This window comes from Rhinatrema bivittatum, chromosome 12 (assembly GCF_901001135.1).
Source record: "Rhinatrema bivittatum chromosome 12, aRhiBiv1.1, whole genome shotgun sequence".
Taxonomy (NCBI): Eukaryota; Metazoa; Chordata; class Amphibia; order Gymnophiona; family Rhinatrematidae; genus Rhinatrema; species Rhinatrema bivittatum.
In genome coordinates, this window is record NC_042626.1 from 16243097 (window position 1) to 16256809 (window position 13713).

A 13713-nucleotide genomic window follows, 5' to 3' on the forward strand; every position below is an offset into this window, starting at 1 on the left:
TGAGATGAGGATCTGGGTCCCCCAATGTCCTCTTTAGGGATGGTTCTCCTCCCACTGCCCACAGAACCTGCCTTTACAAATCCATCCCTGATTAGGTCTGCATATTCTGTGCTGTGCCTGTGTACACAAAATCCTTCACCAGAGAGCAACAGTAAACGATAGCATTTAAAAACCCAAAAGATCCGTCCACTCTGCCCAGCAAGTAGCTTGGATAGGAACTGCCGCTCCATGCAACTTACCCCCATGCTTTCTGTAAAGGTAGTAACTGCCATTCTGTGCAGGTTACCCTCGTGCCTTCTGCTGAGGATAGCAACTGCCGCTCCGTGCAGGTTACCCCCATGCCTTCTGTAAAGGGAGCAACTGCCATTCTGTGCAGGTTACCCCCGTGCCTTCTGTTGAGGGTAGTAACTGCCGCTCCGTGCAGGTTACCCCCGTGCCTTCTGCTGAGGGTAGCAACTGCCGCTCCGTGCAGGCTACCCCCGTGCCTTCTGCTGAGGGTAGCAACTGCCGGCTCCGTGCAGGCTACCCCCGTGCCTTCTGCTGAGGGTAGCAACTGCCGCTCCGTGCAGGTTACCCCCGTGCCTTCTGCTGAGGGTAGCAACTGCCGCTCCGTGCAGGTTACCCCAGTTAAAACAGGTTACCCCTTTTCTTCTTTTCCATTCTATCCCACGCCCTTTTGAATTTCATGACCATCCTTGGTCTCACCGCCTCTTTCAGGAGGACGTTCCATGCAGTCCAAAACAGTTACAATTTATTTGAAGTTATGAAATTGAAATTGGGATTCTCTCTTCAAAGTAATACCAAGTCATTGAGATTGTGATCTTCAACAACTATTGAGATTACCCAGTATGACTACAATCTCTGTGGTTGAACAGTTTCTTTTGTGTTATTGTTTTCACTGTTACCACTACTCCAATATACGTTTGGAGAGTTATTTCTGTGATTGCCTCAAGAAATATTTCCTGACATTGTTTCAAATCATGACCCCTAGCTTTACAGCTGCTTTTCCATATGAGCACAGGATCATTTGCAGCGCTCTGGTATGCCCTGCGATGGCGTGCCGCCATGCCTAAGCGTGTGTGAGAAGGTCCTATTGAAATGGCCTGCAAATAGGCAACCCCATACTGAATATTACCTGGGTGATAATATTTGTCAACTCTATGCTGCAAAAAACCCCAAAAAGAGTATTCCAGGGCTTTCTTGGCAGCTCCAGACAGTGTCTGTGATATGGTTTGTGACATCATTACACTTTGTGACACTGTAGCAAGTGCGGCCTTCTCTATCACTTATGACATCACAACCAGCCGTTTGAGACCATTCCAATGCTCTGTGCGATGGCACCGGGGAGATGCTTTGATGTCTGTAGAAATCTTTCTGCTGCAGCTTTTCTTTTCATTTTGTGACCCCTGCAAACGTGACTCCCCCATCCTGTCCCCAAAGAAGCTTTGTAAACCAATCAAAAGATAAACTGTTTTGGTTTTATAATTTTGAGATGTCACACGTTCAGATGAGGTTTTCCTTCACCCCCCCCCCGATGAACGGAGTAGTAATATGGTTAGAGAGAGGAGAGGACTCTGAGCACAAGCAGGGAGCAGCATGATGTGTTTCATGAACTCACAGTAATGACGGCAGAAAAGGAGCAAATGGCCCATCCAGTCTGCCCAGCGAGCTTCTTATGGAAGTATCTGCCGCGCAGGATACCCCTGTGTTTCTCTAAAGAGTAGCAACTGCCGCTCCGTGCAGTCAGGCCCAAGCCTTATGATAACCCATAAAAAATTCACTGCTAGCAATATTTTTACTGGGTGCGGAGCCTTCTTGAAAATTCAGACAGTGCTGACCTGCTTTGCTTATGGACTTGGCCGTAGAAGCCGTCCTGTGCTTTTTCCCTTATGTCTCCGTATCAGTACCCCAGACTGTAAATGTCAGGGGCCGTGTTGTTTGTCGTCTGAATCCAATTCCTCTGCTGCCCCTCTTCCCCTTTCCCCTGTCACAGTATCATGAAAAGCATCAAGGCTTGTTGGTTAAGGATAGTAACTGCCCCACCAGCAAGTTACCCCCATGCACCCTTTCAGGCCTCGAGCCTTTAGGGATCCTCAGTGTTTATTCCATGACATTTTGAATTCTTTCACTGTTCTCTTCTTCACCACCTCCTCTGGAAGGGCGTTCCAGGCATCCACAACTCTCTCCGTGAAGAAATATTTCCTGACATTGGTTCTCAGTCGTCCGCCCTGGATTTTCTTTTCGTGACCCCTTGTTCTACTGTTTCCTTTCCAACAAAAAGGCTCACAATGTGTGCATTATTAAAACCTTTCAGGTGGCTGAAGGTCCCCTCCTACCTCTTCTCCTCCAGGGTATACACAGTCAGATCCTTCAGCCTCTCCTCATAAGTCTTCCAATATTGAACCCGCATCATTTTGGTCATCCTTCTCTGGACCATCTCCATCCTGTCTCTATCCTTTTTGAGAAACGGGTTCCAAAACTGAAAACAGTACACCGGGTGAGGCCTCACCAAGGACCTGTACAAGGGCATCATCACCTCCTTTTTCTTATTGGTTATTCCTCTCTCTATGCAGCCCAGCATCCTTCTGGCTTTAGCTGTCACCTTGTCACATTGCTTCAGATCGCTAGACACCATCACCCCAAGGTCCCTCTCCCAGTCTGTGCACATCAGCCCTTCTCGCCCCATCACATAAAGCTCTTTTGGATTTCCGCATCCCAGATGCAGGACTCTGCACTTCTTGGCCCTGAATCCCAGCTGCCAAATCTTTGACCACTCTTCAAGTGTTCTTAAATCACGTCTCATTCTCTCTACACCTTCAGGCGTGTCCACTCTGATGCAGATCTTAGTATCATCCACAAGACGACAAACTTTACCTTCTATCCTTCCGCAATATCGCTCACAAAGATATTGAACAGAACCGGACCCAATACCGATCTCTGTGGCACGCCACTTAGCACTGTTCTTTCTTCAGAGTAGGTTTCATTTACCATTACCCGCTTTCTTCTATCCGTCAACCAGTTTGTAATCCACGCCACCCCCTTGGCGCTGACTCCCAAGCTTCTCATTTTATTCACGAGTCTCCTATGCGGGCCCGTATCAAAAGCTTTGCTGAAATCCAAGTGGATCACATCGAGCGCTCTTCCTCGATCCAGTTCTCTAGTCACCCAATCAAAAAAAAAAAAAAAAAATCAATCAGGTTTGTTTGGCAGGCCCTTGCCCTGGTGAATCCATGCTGCCCCGGGTCCAGCAAGCCACTGGATTGTAGATAGTTCGCTATCCTTTCCTTCAGCAGCGTCTCCATTAATTTTCCCACCTGAGAAGTGAGGCTAACTGGCCTGCAGTTTTTGGCCTCCTCTCTGCTATCACTTGTTATGAAGCGTGGTCACTTTCAGGCCAAGGACCTGCAGGAATCAGCCAAAACACAAGAAGGGATGTAGGAGAAAACGGGGGCATTGCTGCTGGCTATGCATGATGTGTCCCTGATAAGAGCTAGATGGGAAAGAATAAGGATAAAACAAACTTGAGTTATGGGGCTGGAGACTCGGGCGCAGGTCTCCCGTGTCGCAGCACTGAGCCCGAGTCATGGGGCTGGAGACTCGGGCGCAGGTCTCCCGTGTCGCAGCACAGTGCTGAGCCTGAGTCATGGGGCTGGAGACTCGGGCGCAGGTCTCCCGTGTCGCAGCACAGTGCTGAGCCTGAGTCATGGGGCTGGAGACTCGGGCGCAGGTCTCCCGTGTCACAGCACAGTGCTGAGCCCGAGTCATGGGGCTGGAGACTCGGGCGCAGGTCTCCCGTGTCACAGCACAGTGCTGAGCCCGAGTCATGGGGCTGGAGACTCGGGCGCAGGTCTCCCATGTCACAGCACAGTGCCGAGCCCGAGTCATGGGGCTGGAGACTCGGGCGCAGGTCTCCCGTGTCACAGCACAGTGCCGAGCCCGAGTCATGGGGCTGGAGACTCGGGCGCAGGTCTCCCATGTCACAGCACAGTGCTGAGCCTGAGTCATGGGGCTGGAGACTCGGGCGCAGGTCTCCCGTGTCACAGCACAGTGCTGAGCCTGAGTCATGGGGCTGGAGACTCGGGCGCAGGTCTCCCGTGTCACAGCACAGTGCTGAGCCTGAGTCATGGGGCTGGAGACTCGGGCGCAGGTCTCCCGTGTCGCAGCACAGCGCTGAGCCCGAGTCATGGGGCTGGAGACTCGGGCGCAGGTCTCCCATGTCACAGCACAGTGCCGAGCCTGAGTCATGGGGCTGGAGACTCGGGCGCAGGTCTCCCGTGTCACAGCACAGCGCTGAGCCCGAGTCATGGGGCTGGAGACTCGGGCGCAGGTCTCCCATGTCACAGCACAGTGCCGAGCCTGAGTCATGGGGCTGGAGACTCGGGCGCAGGTCTCCCGTGTCACAGCACAGTGCTGAGCCTGAGTCATGGGGCTGGAGACTCGGGCGCAGGTCTCCAGGTCTCCCATGTCACAGCACAGTGCTGAGCCTGAGTCATGGGGCTGGAGACTCGGGCGCAGGTCTCCCGTGTCACAGCACAGTGCCGAGCCTGAGTCATGGGGCTGGAGACTCGGGCGCAGGTCTCCCATGTCACAGCACAGTGCTGAGCCTGAGTCATGGGGCTGGAGACTCGGGCGCAGGTCTCCCGTGTCACAGCACAGTGCCGAGCCTGAGTCATGGGGCTGGAGACTCGGGCGCAGGTCTCCCGTGTCACAGCACAGTGCTGAGCCTGAGTCATGGGGCTGGAGACTCGGGCGCAGGTCTCCCGTGTCGCAGCACAGTGCTGAGCCTGAGTCATGGGGCTGGAGACTCGGGCGCAGGTCTCCCGTGTCACAGCACAGTGCTGAGCCTGAGTCATGGGGCTGGAGACTCGGGCGCAGGTCTCCCGTGTCACAGCACAGTGCTGAGCCTGAGTCATGGGGCTGGAGACTCGGGCGCAGGTCTCCCGTGTCGCAGCAGCCCGAGTCAGGGGGCTGGAGACTCGGGCGCAGGTCTCCCGTGTCGCAGCAGCCCGAGTCAGGGGGCTGGAGACTCGGGCGCAGGTCTCCCGTGTCGCAGCAGCCCGAGTCAGGGGGCTGGAGACTCGGGCGCAGGTCTCCCTTGTCACAGCACTGAGCCCGAGTCAGGGGGCTGGAGACTCGGGCGCAGGTCTCCCGTGTCGCAGCAGCCCGAGTCAGGGGGCTGGAGACTCGGGCGCAGGTCTCCCGTGTTGCAGCAGGGCGCTGAGCCCAAGTCACGGGGCTGGAGACTGAAGTGCAGGTCTCTCGTGTCACAGCACGGTGCTGAGCCCGAGTCATGGGGCTGGAGACTCGGGCGCAGGTCTCCCGTGTCGCAGCACAGTGCTGAGCCTGAGTCATGGGGCTGGAGACTCGGGCGCAGGTCTCCCGTGTCGCAGCACAGTGCCGAGCCCGAGTCATGGGGCTGGAGACTCGGGCGCAGGTCTCCCGTGTCACAGCACAGTGCCGAGCCCGAGTCATGGGGCTGGAGACTCGGGCGCAGGTCTCCCGTGTCACAGCACAGTGCCGAGCCTGAGTCATGGGGCTGGAGACTCGGGCGCAGGTCTCCCGTGTCGCAGCACAGTGCTGAGCCTGAGTCATGGGGCTGGAGACTCGGGCGCAGGTCTCCCGTGTCACAGCACAGTGCCGAGCCTGAGTCATGGGGCTGGAGACTCGGGCGCAGGTCTCCCGTGTCACAGCACAGTGCCGAGCCTGAGTCATGGGGCTGGAGACTCGGGCGCAGGTCTCCCGTGTCGCAGCACAGCGCTGAGCCCGAGTCATGGGGCTGGAGACTGTCACAGCACAGTGCCGAGCCTGAGTCATGGGGCTGGAGACTCGGGCGCAGGTCTCCCGTGTCACAGCACAGTGCTGAGCCCGAGTCATGGGGCTGGAGACTCGGGCGCAGGTCTCCCGTGTCGCAGCACAGTGCCGAGCCTGAGTCATGGGGCTGGAGACTCGGGCGCAGGTCTCCCGTGTCGCAGCACAGCGCTGAGCCCGAGTCATGGGGCTGGAGACTCGGGCGCAGGTCTCCCATGTCACAGCACAGTGCCGAGCCTGAGTCATGGGGCTGGAGACTCGGGCGCAGGTCTCCCGTGTCACAGCACAGTGCCGAGCCTGAGTCATGGGGCTGGAGACTCGGGCGCAGGTCTCCCGTGTCGCAGCACAGCGCTGAGCCCGAGTCATGGGGCTGGAGACTCGGGCGCAGGTCTCCCGTGTCGCAGCACAGTGCTGAGCCTGAGTCATGGGGCTGGAGACTCGGGCGCAGTCTCCCGTGTCGCAGCACAGTGCCGAGCCTGAGTCATGGGGCTGGAGACTCGGGCGCAGGTCTCCCGTGTCGCAGCACAGCGCTGAGCCCGAGTCATGGGGCTGGAGACTCGGGCGCAGGTCTCCCATGTCACAGCACAGTGCCGAGCCTGAGTCATGGGGCTGGAGACTCGGGCGCAGGTCTCCCGTGTCACAGCACAGTGCCGAGCCTGAGTCATGGGGCTGGAGACTCGGGCGCAGGTCTCCCGTGTCGCAGCACAGCGCTGAGCCCGAGTCATGGGGCTGGAGACTCGGGCGCAGGTCTCCCGTGTCGCAGCACAGTGCTGAGCCTGAGTCATGGGGCTGGAGACTCGGGCGCAGTCTCCCGTGTCACAGCACAGTGCCGAGCCTGAGTCATGGGGCTGGAGACTCGGGCGCAGGTCTCCCGTGTCACAGCAGCCCGAGTCAGGGGGCTGGAGACTCGGGCGCAGGTCTCCCGTGTCGCAGCAGCCCGAGTCAGGGGGCTGGAGACTCGGGCGCAGGTCTCCCTTGTCACAGCACTGAGCCCGAGTCAGGGGGCTGGAGACTCGGGCGCAGGTCTCCCGTGTCGCAGCAGCCCGAGTCAGGGGGCTGGAGACTCGGGCGCAGGTCTCCCGTGTCGCAGCAGGGCGCTGAGCCCAAGTCACGGGGCTGGAGACTGAAGTGCAGGTCTCTCGTGTCACAGCACGGTGCTGAGCCCGAGTCACTGGGCTAAAGTTTCTTTTACAATTCAAACAGGTTGAGCTCATGTTTATATTTAGCACATGCTGAGAACAGTTTTTCAAAGCTGCTTTATTTATAAGATGGGAAAGAATCTGGGGCGGGAGGGACTGAGGAAGTTTCAGGATGGGCAGGGTTAGTTCGGCTATCAGCATTACCCTGGAACCCCAAGCCTCCTGCTGAACACAGGGGGAGCTGGGGATAAGGGGAGGGAGAGTCAGAATGGTCTGGGGGGAGGGGGCAGTCAGCATTGTCTGGTCTCTAATCTTGGCTCTGCCATGGGCTCTCCGAGTGACCTTACCCCCTGCAGACCCTGTTAGAATTGGGTAATCTCCATAACAGTTAGCTTTCTCCTCTCCCCACCAGCGGCCGCACACACGCATGTGACTAAAAAGCGTTTTTGGATTTTGCTGGGATGAAAAGTGCTGTGTGAATGTTAAATTGTTCCTCCAGCTGCTTTTAGTGTGGAGGCTCCTGTGTCGTTCTTCCTGCCCTCATTTCATTCAGGTCACACACCACGGATAGGTTTCGTTTTTAACATGAAAGGATTGTTGCTTTGAAGCTCGGGTGATAACATCCTGAATAGGACCCCATCACAGCTAAATGAAGCATCGCCCATCTGTTCTGCTTTTTAATATATTTATAAACGACCTGGAAATGGGAACAAGAAGTGAGGTGGTCAAATTTGCCAACGACACAAAATTATTCAACGTTGTTACATCACAAAAGGATTGTGAGCAATTGCAAGAGGACCTTGCAAAACTGGGAGACTGGGCATGCAAATGGCAGACAAAATTTAATGTAGACAAGTGCAAAGTGATGCACTTAGGGAAGAGTAACCCAAATTATAGCTACACAATGCAGGGTTCCACATTAGGGGTCACCATTCAGGAAAAGGATCTAGGCGTCATTGTTGATAATGCATTGAAATCTTCTGCTCACTGTGCAGCAGCAGCAGCCAAGAAAGCAAATAGGATGCTTGGGATTATTAGGAAAGGAATGGAGAATAAAACAGAGAATATCATAATGTTCTGTATCGCTCCATGGGGGTGACCTCATCTTGAGTATTGTGTTCAGTCCTGGTCACCACATCTCAAGAGAGATATTGCAGAATTAGAAGAGGTACAGAGAAAGGCGACCAAGATGATAAAGGGGATGGAATAATTCCCCTCTGAAGAAAGGCTAAAGAGGTTAGGACTCTACAGCTTGGAGAAGAGGCGGCTGAGGGGGAGCTATCATAGAGGTCCATAAAATGATGAGTGGAGTGGAAGGAGTAAATGTTAATCAGTTGTTTACTTTTTCATACAGAACAAAGACAATGAAGTTACTGGGTAATATATTTAAAACTAGTAAGAGAAAATATTTTTTCACTCACCGTATAATTAAGCTATGGAAATGTGATGTGGTAAAAGCTGCGTTTAAAAAAGGTTTGGACAAGTTCCTGGAGGAAAAGTCCATAAACCATTATTAAGGTGGAGCTGCTTATCCCTGGGATAAGCAGCTGGGAATCTCTCTACCCCTTGGGATCCTGCCAGGCACTTGTGACCTGGATTGGCCGCTGTTAGAGACAGGATACTGGGCTTGATGGACCTTTGGTCTGACCCAGTATGGCAAGTCTTATGTTCTTAAAAGTTGAAATTGACAAAGTATAGCAACCGATACCGGGGTTGCCAGATGCCCTGCTTTATACAGGACACTTCTGTTTTGTGGGGTTTTTTAAAGAAATTGTTCTATGCCCGCTCCCGTGCTGCTCACTGCTCTCAAAGCTTCAGGTTCACCTGAGGCCAGCAGTCCTTCTGAGCCCGGCACACCAACCTAAACTCCAGTGTTTGGGCAAAAATAAACAGTGATGGGATGCAGCACGCCTGGAGCAGAGCAGCAGCTCAGGCTGCCCAAGGAGGACAACTGGCAAAGAGAGAGAGAGAGAGAATACCCAGGGGAGCTAATGTTGCTTTGATTCACCTCTCATTACACTACCACAACACATCACTGAGGTGCCACAAAGGACAAACACAAAATTTAGGATGGCAACGATGTGAAGAGGCTGCTGGGGAGTCCAGGGCAGTGGCCACAGCAGCACATGACAAATACCCAAGCACATGTAAAAGATCAGGCCCAGATTTAGGGATGGGTAACCTAGGCAACTGCCTAGGGTGCCAGATTTTGGAAGCGCCTCATATCTGAGCTAGCTCCCACTTGCTTTAGGCCAGGGCTGTGCAACAGTGCTACTTCAAAGGGGCACCGCTGTAGCGTTTTGGCCCAACAACTCCTGCCTTGCGTTCCAATCTCCATGGGAGAACGCTCCGGGCTCTGAGAGGGGACCCCTGACCTCATCCCCCGCCTATGGGCGCCAAATCCTTAAATCCATCCCTCCTAAAGATTGCTCCTCGGCGACACCTACTGGCTAGCTCAAGTAAGAGAGCTGCAGGAAGAGGTCCTTCCAACAGAGAGGAGAAGCCTGTGGGAAAATCCCACTGAACTGCTTAGTGTTTGCTCCAGCAAACGTTCAGAGGGAACTGAACCCAGTGGTTAAATGGGGGGACCGTCACTGTAATATTTGTTGGCATTTAATAAGCCGATGTAATAAGGAATGCTTGGCTGTGCGCACAACTTTACTCCCAACTTAAAGGCCGATGCAATACGGCGCGCTCAGCGTTTAACCCGTGGTTGGACGCGGGTTTTGTACGCGCGTCCACAACCCCTTACTCTGAAAAAGGGATTAGCGAGTCCAAAACACGCGTCCAACCCCCCCCTCCCCCGTGAGACTAACAGCGCTCATCACATGCAAATATATGTTGATGAGGCTATTAGCTATTCTCCCCAGATCGAAAAAAAAAAAACGTGCGCCCGACCTGCACATTTTTACCCTCAAAAATTAAAGCCTGACCAGAGCAAGCGTCAGTTTCTGAGCAGCTCAAAAAAGTGTACAGATAACCAGAAAATACTGCTTTTACGTACTTCCTCTGTCTTAATATTGTGGCGATATTAAGTCGGAGGAACAAAAACGACTAAGGAAAAAAAAAATTATTTTTTTTTAAATAAATAAAAGTGTGCAGGCGGTCAGGTTAGGAAAAGGAACGCTCAATTAACGAGCGTCCGTTTCCCTAACCCGCTGGCAGCCACCTCTCCCGGGCACCCGCTGCCGAGGAGGCGCTAGGGGCGCACATTTGTCCCTAGCGCCTCCTTGGCAGCGCGACCCCTCATTTAAATATCCGATCGCACACCCAGGAGAGGTGACTGGGAGCGCATTAGCAAAGCAGGCACGCAACACTGAGCGCCTGTTTTCTGCACAGATTTACTGCATCGGCACCTTAGTAAGGAGTTTAGCACAGAAATACACGTAGAACTGTGTGCACGACATAGCGCTCCAACCATGCAAATTGCATGATAACCATGCATTAGCTTTACTCTCCAGTGCAGAGAGGTGCGGTGGCTTAACTCGTGCCCTGTGTGCAGAAATCATGTCTTATGCGGGCTGCGCATATTTTTCTGGCGCACGCTTTTTGGCTGGTTTGCTTTTTTTTCCCCAACTCCTGATGCAATAGTGTAACATCGGAAGCTCACTTTTTTAGCTCATGTGTAAAGAAAGCATGCGCTACCGTTCAGCACACGTTTTACTCACATTTTAATAAAACAAGCTCTAAATTCGGTATGCTACACCCTCAGTTTTGGTTTGGGTTTTTTTTTTTTTTGACCTGGCAGTTTCCTCCTGCTACTTCGAAACCGGAATTGGGATCCAGTGCCATGGTCCTTCATTTGCAGCTGCCTGGGGATTTTCCTCACCTCTTGTCATGTCACTGTAGTCCAGTCCCGGCCCGCTGCAATCACTGGCCCTACGTCTGAGCACTAGGAGTGACCGTTACACGATGTCTGTCTGTGGCTCCCTTCCCTTGTCCAGGACCGCAGCTTCCCCAGCCCAGATCTCTCACTTACTCCTGAGTTCATAAACGTGGTCCTACCATGGCCTCGTCCCTACCAACACCCATTTCCCCTAAAAACCTTTGCTATTTAGTTTAGAAGGTCTTTAGTTGTACCTGTGACCGCCTCTGTTGGCAAAATACTTCATGCTTTTCCAGAATCCCTTCTTCTGAAGGTAGCGAAATCTATGACCCCCCTTTATCTTTTGGGCCAAGTTCTTTCAAACCAACCAGGGCGGGGCGCCTGCTGGGCTGCAGAGCCGTGAGCCATTGGTTGTGGCTACCTGTGGATTTTCCCATTCCCAGCCACTGCAATAAGAGTCCTGGGGTAAGGGGTAAGGGGCCGGGGGCCCCACCTCTCTCCAGAATCTGACCCGACCATCAGATGTTGCCATTGAGTGATGACAAAGACTACCTTCCCCTCAGCGGCATACCCAGCTCTTTTGCATGGCAGCTGACAGCACTGCTAGTGAGTCACCTCTATCTCTTGAAATCTTACAAAAGGTTGGGGCAAAAAAAAAAAAAAAAATGACCTGAGCCATCCCCCCTGATGTATTTATACTGTATCATTAAATCGGACATCTTTCCTCCAATCTGGATAACGTTCAGCATCTGTAATCCCTGTGTCCCTTTTCTCGGAGGCCCTGGCATCAATGTGCAGTCCCCGTGCATGATCCCCTTCCACCTGAGAAGGAAGGCACAGCATGAAATGCCTCCTCCTGCTGTCTGGTGGATGAGGGAGGGAGGGAGGGAGAGAAAGGGAGGCCGTTCCTGCTGCCTGGCTTTTATGCACTCATTCCCACTTTGCGATCGCGTAATATCCCCAGCAATTTTCCCCGCTCGGTGTGAGCCCCATTGCGCGCGCATCCCAGGCCGCCCGTCCTCTAGCTTGCTGCCCTTAAATGTCTCCCGTCCGTGCCCATTCAATATCGCCAGGCCGGTTACACTGTGCGGCCACCTGCTGCAATACCCGTGGCTGCTGGGAAGGGGCTCTTTGTGCGAAAGGCTCTCACCGTAAGCCGCGAAGGCGCAGAGCAGGATCCCCGCCGCGGCCACCGCGCCGGCCCCGGACTCCGGCATTTCCCTGCGGCTCCCCGAGCCACTCGGAGGCGGATAAAGAGAAAAAAAAAACAAAACAAAACAAAACCCCCCCGAGGCCGGGAGGTGCAATCCACGGAGACGAAAGCGGCGACGGAGCCTGCGGCGCTTCAGAGAAAACGCAGAAGCAAAGGGCGATCACAGGCGCAGGCGGGCGACTCCCGGTCCCGCTCCATCGCACGGCAGCACGGAAGAGCCGGGCCGGCCCAGCCTCTGCGGGAGGGAGGGAGGGAGCGGCGTCCCCCGCCGCCTGCAGCCTTAACCCTCTCCCTGCCGGATAGGCCAGCGCATAAAGCAGCACCACCGCCGGCCCGGCAGGAACCAGCGCCGGCTGTAAGAGCGGGCGGGCCTCACGGTTCCCACAGCTCCCCGGGACCAAGAGGTTCAAGGAGAGAAGCAGCGGCGATGGCCGCAAGGAGCAGCTCTTGCCTCCATTGAGCCGGACGAGAGGAACAGACGCACATGGTCCGGGCTGGCGGGGGCAGGGCAGGGCAATGCATTTTATTCAAAGGGGCTGCAGTTGCGAAGCCCTCGCCTAGAAATGAAGACTTAGCGGCTCAGTGCTTAGAGTACACATTTATGCCCAGGAAGCCCCTCTCTTCTAAAGGAGGTGGGGAGGGTCCTTTTCTGAAGTTCTCCCTCCAGACGGGAGAGAGAGCAGGCTCAGACCTCCTAATTCCATACAATGGGAGCAATGCGCTGCTTAACTGCGTCAGTGCTGCTCATACAGCGCTAAAGCGGGGGGGAGATAATGTGTACTACAGAAAAACTGCCCTAGCTTCATAATAGCAGCTCCCGACGGCAGCATCTTTCAATCAAAGCAAAGTACTGAGGAGCACTTTGGACATAAACAAGCAAAACAAAAATGCAACATGCACTGCGTGTTCAATCCTTGCTTTCTCCCTGGGGTCTAGCGCCAGCAATACACACTGCGCTGCTTCAGGAGACAGGCAGGCCAGACGCCTGCTTTTGGAGAACTTTAAATGAGTTAAAAACTGAGCAAAGTGGTGGGCAGACGCTATAAGGCTTTCAGTCTTGCTCTGCTAGCAGTAGTGAGGCTATGGCTGGCTCTGTTATTTTATTTCTCTTGGGACAGGGACTTTTTTTCTTTCATTTCATAAGAACATAAGAAATTGCCACACTGGGTCAGACCAAGATCAAGCCCAGGATCCTGTTTCCAACAGAAGCCAAACCAGGTCCCAAGAACCAGGCAATTACCCAAACCCTAAGAAGATCCCTTGCTACTGATGTAATTAAGAGCAGTGGCTATTCCCTAAGTAAACTTGATTAATAGCAGTAATTGACTTCAGCTCTGCTTTCCTCGCCTTCAACCCATTTCCTTACTTCCTTCTTGAGTTGGGGTGTTTCAGCTCTGAGTATAGCCCTGCCTAGGTACAGGACCCAGCTGTAACTGCTGAGACCAGGAATCAGGTTCACTAGTTAGTGCACTTCACAGCAAACATTAAAGGTGCCATAAATACACACTTGCTTCCTTGAATAATTATAATTCAAGGAAGCTTCAGGCACTTCCCATTGGAGATCTATCAATTCCTTGATGAATCTGTGTAACCAACAACAGCGAAGGCCCTTGTACTCATCAGAAGGATCCAGGGGAGCCTATTCTAAGTCTAAGGCATGAAATATAATGGCTCCAGTTCCTCTTTCTGGTAAAGCCTTAATCAAGGCCAGCACGTCCATTAGGCAA

General features: G+C 53.7%; 1 protein-coding gene across 1 annotated transcript in view; it reads right to left on the reverse strand.

Moving 5' to 3' along the window:
- The window catches only part of SHISA4 (shisa family member 4), a 29658-nt gene extending 17236 nt beyond the window's left edge, over positions 1–12422 (reverse strand). The window contains exon 1 of the mRNA XM_029573364.1: positions 11924–12422. Coding sequence (XP_029429224.1) covers positions 11924–11990 — 67 coding nt within the window. The 5' untranslated portion in view covers positions 11991–12422. The remainder of the gene's footprint in view (positions 1–11923) is intronic.
- Between the last annotated feature and the right edge of the window lie 1291 nt (positions 12423–13713).